Below are 11381 nucleotides of genomic sequence, written 5' to 3' on the forward strand. Positions count from 1 at the left end.
CTAGTATTTTTATGATATAATGAAATATCTTGAGATAACACGAAATCCTTTAGGATTGATGAAAAGTGAAAAATGAAATGTGATATGATGTAAATATTACTTTATGAGGCTTTAATGGTATACTATGTTTACTTTCATATTGTTGCATGTGATGGTCAATAGGAGTAAGTTATTCTGTTACTAAAATTTTTATCTCACCCCATGGTTACATGTTTACAGGACCGGGAAGTAATCAGGCCAAGGGAAGAGAGTCTGGACCAGCTTAAGTTGAGAAGCCATATACTCTGAGGTTGTGAAATGAACTGAATCGAAAGATTGTATATATAAGTGTCTATGAGTTGCTATAGGTTGCATGCACGTATTGAATTGAGTTTTTGTGAAATCAAGCCTGATTATGTGTATATGTGTTGTTTGAGACGAAGGAACTTTGATGTGAGTATGTTTGTGTTGTAATAATTATGTGTTGGTGAATCTTAAGCCAAAAGCCAAATTTATGATGAAATGAGTAATTTGAGGGCTCAGATTGTATTGTGATTATAACAGGTGAATCTTAAGCCAAAAGCCAAAATTATGATGAAATGAGTAATTTGAGGGCTAAGATTATATTATGAATAGGATGGCATATGTATGAGTTGAAAAGTAGCCAAGTGGGCTATGTTATGCCAAGAAATGACATAGTTTGTGAAATTTGTAAATTGTGGAAATTGGCCGTAGAATGGTTAAATTTTGATATATGATTATGATTGTGATGAATTATGGTCAATCAGGTGTTTTAGATCTTTGTGGACTTGGTTCAAGGCCTAGTGTGGATTAATGAGAGAAAGGGATTGATTTGAGTACTTGAGTGCGCAAAATTTTCAAAAAAAAGTGATTTTTTGCACACAGGTGTCCAAATTTTAATCGAACTATTAGATTGTGTCCAAACCTATCTCATTAGTTAGTATACGAGCTAAGCTTTGTGTGGGCGCTTGAATCACTTCAATCGAATGTCGTATGAGAAATTGGCGCATGCTAAAAGTTTGTCATTTTTTCTGTCAAAATGATAGTTGAAATTCAGACAGGCACGTCGCAGTGCATGGATGCACATGCCACAGTGCAGGACACAAATAGAATGAGCGTGTGGCTCTGTGTCACATGCCGCGGTGCACTGACTGTCCACTACGACTCATGGACCAAAATACAATTTTATTTTGTGTGCAGAAATGCATGCATTTGAGTTAAGAATGTTGGTGGTTTAAGTCCACTATATATTTGGAAAGTGTATGGTTTATTTTCACTGTGTTTTCTCTAATTGAATTGAGATTTAATTAATTTTTATAAAGTAAGTCTTCGGCCGAAGCTTTTAAAATGAATTTGATTATTGTGTGATATGAGTTAATAGTAACACCGTAATTTTCTCTTATATTAAGTGGATATATGAGAGGAGGTTACACTGGTCCTCCTTATTCTCTTCCTTCTATTATTGCTTCTCCTTGTTTACCTTTTATTTCTTGTTCTGACAATCTATCCCATCCTCATCCACTTGTTGTCAACACTCATCCAATGATTGCTCATCCTAAAAATGGTATTCATAAGCCTAAATTACTTTTCATGTCCACTATCTAATCTCATCCTATTCCTAAAGACCCTTTTGAAGCCATTCAAATCCCTTATTGGTGCCAATATATGATTGATAAATATACTTTCCTTTAACAAAATAACACTTGGACTCTAGTTCCCCCTCCTTCTAACAGACCTGTGATAGGCTATAAATGGGTTCTTAAAACCAAAGAAAATCCTAATGGTACATTGAATAAGCATAAGGCATGCTTAGTTGCTAAGGGGTTTCATCAAACTCATGGTTTTGATTACAATGAAACATTTTCTCCTATTTTAAAACCCATTACTATTCATGCTGTTTTGACCTTGATTTTACATACTTCTTGGTCAATTTCACAAATTGATGAGAATAATGCTTTCTTAAATGGTACACTTAAGGAAGAAGTGTACGTGTGCCAACCTCCTAGTTTTGCATCCTCTGATCCATCCTTGGTTTGTAAGTTACATAAAAGTCTTTATGACTTGAAGCAAGCTCTAAGAGCTTGGTTTCAACAACAACATTAGCTTTATAGAAATTTGATTTTGTATCCAACAAGTTTGATCCATCTTTTTTTATTCATGACTCTTCTCAAGATGTTACTTACATCCTAGTTTATGATGATGATATCATAGTCACTAGAACTTCCTCATATATTGATTATCTTAAAAAGTGGCTTAATGATGAATTTGCTTTGAAAGATCTTGGTGAATTACATTATTTTCTAGGCCTTGAGGTTAAATGTCCTAATACTAGTTTGTTAACTCTATCTCAACCCAAATACATTCATGATCTACTTGCGAGAGCTAGAATGCTTCACTATAAGGGTGTTATCACACCCATGACTACAACTGCTAAACTTATGCATTTTGATGATGTCATTTTTCCTAATGCCCAACTGTATCATTCAATTGTTGGTAGTTTGTACTATATTACAATCACTAGGCTAGAGATTTCTTTTAGTGTTAATCAAGTATGTTAGAACATGAGTAATCTAAAGGCAAGTCATCGGCAAGCTGTCAAAAGAATCCTTAGATATCTTCATGGTACAATCAATCATGGTTTGGTGTTCTCTAAGTCTTCTACCCTTGATTTGCTTGGCTTTTGGGATGTTGATTGGGGCAGTGACATTGACAATTGACATTATACATCTGGTTTTTGTGTGTTTTTTCGTGGCAATTTTGTTTCTTGGGCTACTAAAAAGCAACCATTTATATCTTGTTCTAACACTAAAGTAGAGTACAAAAGTTTAGCTCATGTTACAGTTGAACTCCTCTAGCCTCAAAGTTTGCATTAGGAACTAAAGGTTCTCCATTCTTGTTGTTCTCTACTAGTTCTTTGTGATAATTTGAGTACTATTCTACTCTCTTGAAATCATGTGTTGCATCATAGAACAAAGCATATGGAACTGGATCTCCTTTTTGTTCGTGAATGTGTATTTCAACATTAGCTTCTTGTGTAGCATATTCCTTCTACTCATCAAGTTGCTAATTTGTTTACAAAACCTTTGTCCAAATCACAGTTTGAATTTTTGTAAGTCCATGCTTAAGGTTCATGATACCTTAAGCTTGCAAGAGGCTGTTAAAGTATAATGAGATTATGCCATTAGTTAAATATTTAGTTGTATTGTTGTCGATGTAATCATTTTAGTCAATTTAGTAAACTGACTCAGTTACGTGTGTATATACATTGTACCTTCTCATTAATCAATACAAGATCAAAATTATACTTTTCACTTTCTTCTCTTTTCTCTAAATCCTTACAACAAATACCATTGTTCCGACACTACAACATCAAAATCCATTTTGAAATTAGGAAGAAAGATTTAAGAAATGCTTCATTAAATAAAATAGTTAGCTCATAAGTGTTGCTTCATCTACTTGGGAATGAAAGGCTTAGCCACGCATGGAGATCGCAACCAAGGCTTCATCTAGCTTCCAATTGAACTCGCCATGGTAGCAAAAGCACCAATAAATTGAACAACTCAAACCCAAATACTCCAAATTAAGTGAAAGTCCCAAGGGTTTATGGCTGATTAATGGAGGAATTGGATCAAAAATTGGATGGTTAAATTGGGAGAATTGTGGAGAGAGAGTACACTAGTAGGAAAATTGATATTAGTGATGGACATATCTATCACTAAATGGCAAAATTTGCAACTAATTTCTATTTTAATGACAAAAATTTTTGTTGCTAAATCCGTTAGAAATACAGCATCACTAATCTATGTGACAGAAATGTATCCGTCACTAATTTTGTAAGAGATGTTATTTGTCAATAAGATAAATGGATCCATCACCATTATTTAATTTATTAATTTTATTGATTTTATTATTAAAAAATCTTATCATATGCCATACCCCACTTTTAAACGGGAGAGGATTCCCATGCAAGAATGAAATAAAAAGGAAAAAGGTAATAAAAATTAGGAATTGGAATTGACAAGTTGGCCCTTGAGCTTCTCCTCTTTTCCTTCATGTAAAATATACCATTAGATATACTAATCTTCGTTACAAGGTGCAAATTTTCTCCACCATCTCTTCTTGCACATATGTGACCTAAAATGCCAATTGAAACCATTCATTAAAGTATATGTTGTGCACAATCAATATTATGTGTTGAGTAAATTCTTTAAAGGTATGAATGCAATTGCGAGCATATGAAATGGCATAAATGAAATTAGGGGGGAGTGTTGCAAATGCATAATTAAGGGGTCTTGAAAAATAAAAAAATTATAAGGAATGACGAGCAGCCATTCAAAAATGAGAGAAGAGAACAAATGGACAAGAGCAATGAAAAGACTCCATTTCTTAAGGATCTTCTTCTTAAGAGTGAGTCTATAAGCTCCCCATATAATAAATGGGTGAAGAGTAATGAAAGGACACAATTTTTTTCCCTCAAAATCACAAGGCTTAAATTTGTGTCCTTAATTATTGTTGGAAGAATGACAGTTAGGTCTCAAAAAACTAAATTAATACCAATGAAGTCCCTAGAAAAAATTTTTTACAAAATGAATTATAAATATCAATTCAAACAGTTATAAAAGAAATTTTTGTTATAGTCTAAAAATTACATTTGATATTTTAATACTTATTTGTAATTAAAACTCCTAAATTTATAATAATTTGGATCAATATTTTTAACTTATTTTTCAAAAAAAAATTGCCTAGGACTTAACTGGTATTACTTTAGTGTTTTGGGATCCAACTAACATTCTCTCATTATTTTTTGTCGGGAAAAGTAACATTTTAGTCTTCTAACTTTTAATTCACTTGTAACTCAGTCCCTCAACTATGACTCGCTGTGACTCAATCCCTCAACTATGACTCATCTATGACTCAATTCCTCAACTTTTAAATCACTTACAAATTAGTCTCTTAACTTTTGTTAATTTTTTTTCATGTTAGCTTATATTTCACATCAATGAGCAAGAGGAGAGTATTTTAAAATAATATATAAGAATTTTTATCCCTCTTATTTGATAAGAAATTTTTTAAAAAAAATTAAAAAAATAAGGACAAAGTTATATATGAATCAAAAGTTGACGGGTTGAGTCGCAGCGAGTTATAGTTAAGGGATTGAGTTATAAGTGAGTTAAAAGTTAAAGGATTAAAAGATTATTTTTTTTTATCTAATATATTAGTTTTTAAATTCAATTTTATCCAGTTAAGACTCCTCATATCAACCCAAGTCTATTCACAATTGGACATACCAGCAATAAGAAGCTTAAAGCATCTGAGCTCTAGGATTGAACAGTATGATGTGAAAATGGAGATCTTTTTGCCCCTTTTTCTTTTAATTTACTCCTCCCCCCTCTCTTGTTCCTTCGTCTTTGGTTTATTTTCTTTTTCTATTCTTCTTTTCAGCTTTAGATTTATGAATGTCCTTAATTATTATTTTTCCTCTACTGAAATCAAATTCTTTCTCTGCCTCTTCACTATTATTCTTATATTTTGTTCATATTGATTGGTTTTCTTCTGTCCCTTCTATCTTCTTCCCCCCTCTTTGCCAACTTTCTTTTCCTTGGCTATTTTATTTTTTAACTTCTCCAATCAAGTCAATCGAGTTCTGTTGGTTTTCTATGTTTTTGTTTTTTGGGGTCCAAAAGAGAGCTACGCCCAAAGTATTAGACTGAAATTACACAACAAGGGGATTAAATCCCAAACTATCAGCAGTAACAAAGCTCCCAATGACACCAGGAGCAACCTCGAACAGAGAGACGAATAAGTGAGTCCCTCTTTTGCTAGCCTATCCGCCACTTGATTTTGATCCCTCAACACATATTGGATCCGTACCTTCCAATTCCATTTAAGCATGCTGAGAATTTCAACAAAAACCAAGCTTCCCATATGTTTATTAGATCTCGTTCCATCAATTAGATCAACAAGATTCTTGCAATCTCACCCATCAGTTTAGTCAAGATTTTGGACACGTCATATGGCCAGTTCTCCAATTCACTAATCCAACCCGCCAGTTCGGTCCAGTTCCATATATTGATTTGTCAAAAGTCTTTTTTGTACCATTCTCCCTACCACATGTGCCATCCCAATCATCTAATTTTGAACCATTTAAGGCCCAAACCATATCAAATCATGGTGGACTACTGTGTCAAGCCAATCAATAAAGTAAATACTTTAGTTCTTCTTTCATTTTTGGGTGGAGTGGCATAGATGCATTGCTTCTATAACAAATAAAGTAAGCATTCTACCAAAAAAAAAAAAAAGTAAGCATTATGTTTTTACAATAAATTAGATTCCTCATTTTATCTTTTTGTTTGATCCATATTCAAAAGTATTGAAGTGATTTCAATTAATCATACTAATAAAATTTATTAAAATATTGATAGAAATTTTTTAAATATGGATTAGAGTACCGAAATTATAAACTGCAAGAATGATGGATCTAATTAACAATAATCATAATAAAAATTATATAAAGCCCAGTCATGAGCCAGCAAAGCTCTAATCTTAGAAATAACAACAGAGTCCGGGTGAGTGAGGATTATTGTCGCTTCAATAGCTTCGTAGGAATTTGATTCAAGGATAAGTCTATGAATTCTAAAATCCCAGCCATTTTAAGTCCCTACAAGCATGGCCATGATTTGGCACGTACACAATTACCTATTTTTGAGGCATTGCTCTTTGGCAAATCCAGAGAATCCCAACAAGAATGGTTAGAGATACTAGTAATCCCAAGAGAATAGCTGTTGCTTTCCTCACTTGATCCTCCTTCTTGGAGGAATAATCTGCACAATAATACCATATTAAGATATGAAAGCCCACGATATTAATTATTAAGAGACATTTAGTAAGATAGAATATAAGTGAAATTAAAAATGAGATAAAAATAAATTAAGAAGAGAAAAATTAATTATTTTAGTCATCAAAATAGTTTTATTTTTTTTAATCAAATAAAAAATTATAATAGACAGAAATAGACATTCTGGAATAACTAATAATTATAGGCACATAAGCATTATAGATTCTTAGTTTAGGTGAGTACTAACATGTGAATGGTTATATCCCTACCCCTTTCAAATGCTTTTAGCGTGGATATATTATTTAAAGAAGATTGAATATTGTCAAAGAACATTGCGCAAAATAAAGCATAAAAGCATATGTTATATATGCTGTGACTTCTTTTCCTTCTCTCTTTCCTCTTTTTGATTGAATTGGTATAAGTTAAAATTATATTAACATCTCACTCTTTTCCCTCTCTCACTTTCAATTGAATGGAGTATATTCATATATAACTTCATTCATATATTGAATATTTTCTAGAGTAAATTGGATTTTTTTTGTGAACATATTAATTGGGATTTACTTCCTTTAAAATTTATACTGGTGCCCTTTTTAATAAAATTCATATGAGTTTATTTTATTTAAAGGAAAAAATCGTGCAAAGACACTATTTCACCTCAGGTGTGGTCAACTCTTCATTGTTGGGTCAAGTTTTGATTGTTTGCAATCTGAATAAGTAACGCTTAAACAGGGGGAAATAAAACAAAAAAGAGAAAGGGAATAGGGGGAAAAACAAAAACAAAAGAAATGATCCCCCACATACATTTTTTGCTTTTATAGTTAGATCTTCTCAATTGAGCAATCTTGTTAGTGGAACAATTGAGATATCTGGATTTTCGAGTTAATTTAAATGGTTTTAAATTTAAAAATCTTTTTATTTACTCTAATTTTTTTTTAAAAAGTACCTATAAATTACAACAAAATGATTTCTGACTATTACAAATTTTAAAAATATATATTAAAATTAAAAGGGGGAAAAAAGACAACCCAGAAAGATTTCAATTGAAATTTGCATAATTAAAACATCTCCTATAAAACAAATGACAAGTATATGATCCATAGAGAATCTTGATTATTATTTATTTCCTTAGACAATCTAAATTCTTCTTTGTTTTTGCATTTATATCATTAACAGTATTAAGATCATTCAAATTTTCATCAAGATATATTCTACAACTAGCCATAGAAAATTGCACATATTCAACGACTACACTCACTATTAATTAATGAGAATTTTACCATATTCAAATAAATCACATTCTGATCAAGCTGCATCTATAGTGATAAAATATGACACAAATTTTGAAGAGAGAGAAAAAAGAACCTCTGGAAGAATGCCCTAAAATTCTAGTATATTAATTAATATAGCATGAAAATTTGAGTTAACTTACTCAGTTAAACCAATAAACCATTAAACCATATCTTAATCCATTTAACAAAATGTTTTGTTTATAATTAATTTAATCATAAATCGAATACAAATTTAATTATTAATATTTGAATTAATATTTTGACTAATTTAATGTCTGGTAAACGACAGAAAGAAAAGAAGGGATAGGTAAACGACATACCAGAAGCTTCTCCATAGTATCCATAGGCCCTGTAATGAACATAACATTGTGCTAAGAACACAGCAGCTTCTGCTGCTTGTGTTCCACATAAGCTCTTCATCTTCTCCACAGCTTCCACAAGGCAAGAGGAGCAATCTGCTGCTCTCAAATCCCCCAAGCACATAGCAACACCCTCAACAAAAGCTGATCTGCTAACCCTAAATCCATCATTAGCCGCCATTAAATCTGCAATTACAGCATCTCTTCGTTGGAAGAACTCAACATCGACACGCCTCACCGGTTTCCTACACCTTCTGAACCTAAGGCTTGTGTCAGCCTTGCCCAAGAAATCCACATGCTCGTATCTGAGAAAACACCCTTCTAGCTGCAAAACAGCACCATAGGAATAGGGACAAACTAGGGTTATTTGGCGAAGAGACTTTTCAACACATTTTCTGCAGTCTATTGGCTGCAAATCACCCATACATTGGTATAAGCCATAGATTGTGCTGGCTTGATTTGTTAGTGATGATGTTGTTGAGCTTTCATTGTTATTATTTCCAATGGCAAAGCTGTGATAGGAAAACTGAGAGGATGAACTGAAAACTGAAGAGAGAAAAGTGTTTAAGTTAGTTTCAAATTCAGTATTGGGTTGATATTTTCCTTCAGAGCAACCTGCATAGATGAAGGTTTGAGGCATTATGGTTTGGTAGCCATGATCATGAGAACTGAGTTCTGATGAAGAAGAGAGATAAAAAAGAGGAGAGAGCTTGAAAGTTATCATGAAGATGATAATGATACTGTACTGAGTGGAGTGCAAGTGAAGATCTCTCAACATTATTTTTTGGTCTCCTTTCTCTGCAATATGAATGGAGATTTTAGTGTAGCTATTGGTTATGAGAGTAAGATATAGTGGGTTTCTTTTTGTGTTTTTTTGTCGGTGATTAAATAAAGGAGCTTGACTTGTCATTGCCCTATTTGTGTATCTTCATTTGTTATAAATAGCATCAACCTTTTTCTTTTTGGTTACATGCTATAGCATCAAGGTTCATTGGTTATAAATGTGATGACACGATGGCTTTTTTTAACAAATCCTTGGTCGACGGCCCAAATGTGAAGTTTGGCTTGACCCCAAAGGTATTTGGAAAAATATAAAATTATCTTTGAACAAAAAATATAATTATTATAACTTAGAATATATCCTTTATAAAAACTAATATTAGGATAAAAAGTAATTACTTTTAAAATTACATAAAATCAACAATTATCAATTATTTTTATATAATATTGAGTTAAAAATAAATTTTAAATATTACAAGAGATTAAAAAATTAAAATAATAAAAAATGTCTAAAAACATCGTAAAAAAAGCATACTACATGATAACTCTCAACACAAAAAGGCATAAAATAAAAAATAAAAACATTGTCACATGCTCAAGAGGGATCCAATTTTTTTTTTTTGTTTTGTTTTAAACTTCTTTAAAAAAATGCTTTTTTTTTTTAAGTTTTCTTTTTGGTTTGAAGTTCACTACTTGAATTGCCTTTGAGGCTAAAGTCTTGATTCCTAAGATGAGATTAGTAAATTGCATTGTGCTTAATGAGATATAACTTTTACCTTACATGAATTGATTAGGATAGCATAACACTTGATGGAAGGATGTTTGAGTCTAATGCTTCCTTATAATATGCATTGATTTACTTATACTATTTCACTTTCTAAAACTTGTCTCTAATCTTTGTCAAGGTTATAATTGCATTTGCATGGTGAAAATGATATTTAAGGCATTCATAAAAATAGCTAATTATTATTAATCAAAAGGCCAACCTTAAATGAGATTATATCATTTGCTAACCTTTTTGAGTTTACTAGTTTGTATTCTTTCATTTGTTCATTATTCACACCCATATTTTTCCAAGAATACATGTTAATTCATATTGTTTTGTTGTTTGGGATATAATAGCATTCCTTGACTTTAAGTTGTGAATTTCTTGATTTGCGTTAATATATATTGATGTTGTGAAGGTGCAAGAGTGAAGAGGAAAATTAAGTGTAACAAGGAAAATCAAAGAAATTAAGGAAAGCCAAACAAGGGGGAAAAAGAAAAGAAAAAAATGATATTAAAACCCCCTCAAATTATATAAATAATAATTTAATCTTTCAAAATAGTATAATTTTATTAAAATTCTTAAAAACTTCTATGTTAATAAATTTTAAAGTAAAAAAATAAGTTTACCTTTATTAAAAATAACAAACCCAATCACATTTTTACCTTTATTTAAAGCATTCACAACTTATCAAGCATAATTTCTGTTCTAAAATAACAAGCTCCAACAAAAATAATAACTTTTATTTTATAAATCATAAAATTTAAACAAAAAATTATAACTTATGAAATATAATTTTTGTTATTCAAGAACAAGTTCTCAAAATAACAAACCCCAATTATAATTTTTATTTTAAAGATAAAAATTTTTATTCAAAGAATCATCAAAATTGAATAAAAAATCACAACTTCTTATTCATGCATGTTTTATAAATAACAATCGATAAATAACAATCGATAAATAACAATAAAATCCTCCCAACTTACATAAATAACAATCTAGTCTCTCAAAATACTATAATTTTATTAAAATTTCTAGAGACTTTTATGTTAATAAATTTTAAAGTAAAAAAATAATTTTACCTTTATTAAAAATAACAAGCCCAATTACAATTTTACCTTTATTTAAAACATTCACAACTTGTCAAATATAATTTTTATCCCAAAATAACAAGCTCCCAAGAAAAAAATAACAACTGTTATTTTATAAATCACAAAAGTTAAACAAAAAAATATAACTCAGTGTAATTTTTGTTACTGCAAAACAAATTATCATAATAGCAAACTCTAATTACAATTTTTATTTAAAAAATAATAAATTTTATTTCAAAAATCATAAAAATTAAACAA

General features: G+C 30.8%; 1 protein-coding gene across 1 annotated transcript; it reads right to left on the reverse strand.

Annotated features, from left to right (window-relative positions):
- Nucleotides 1-6470: 6470 nt before the first annotated feature.
- On the reverse strand, nucleotides 6471-9608 carry LOC129289394 (plasmodesmata-located protein 8-like). Its single transcript, XM_054926151.1, has 3 exons — nucleotides 8913-9608; nucleotides 8448-8811; nucleotides 6471-6821 (listed from the first exon to the last, which is right to left on the reverse strand). The coding sequence occupies exons 1-3, from the start codon at nucleotides 8925-8927 to the stop codon at nucleotides 6697-6699; spliced, it is 504 nt and encodes a 167-aa protein (XP_054782126.1). The 5' UTR covers nucleotides 8928-9608; the 3' UTR covers nucleotides 6471-6696.
- Nucleotides 9609-11381: the final 1773 nt, after the last annotated feature.

Source organism: Prosopis cineraria, unplaced genomic scaffold (genome assembly GCF_029017545.1).
Source record: "Prosopis cineraria cultivar Desert tree isolate PC_DT_omini unplaced genomic scaffold, ASM2901754v1 PC12, whole genome shotgun sequence".
Lineage (NCBI taxonomy): Eukaryota > Viridiplantae > Streptophyta > Magnoliopsida > Fabales > Fabaceae > Prosopis > Prosopis cineraria.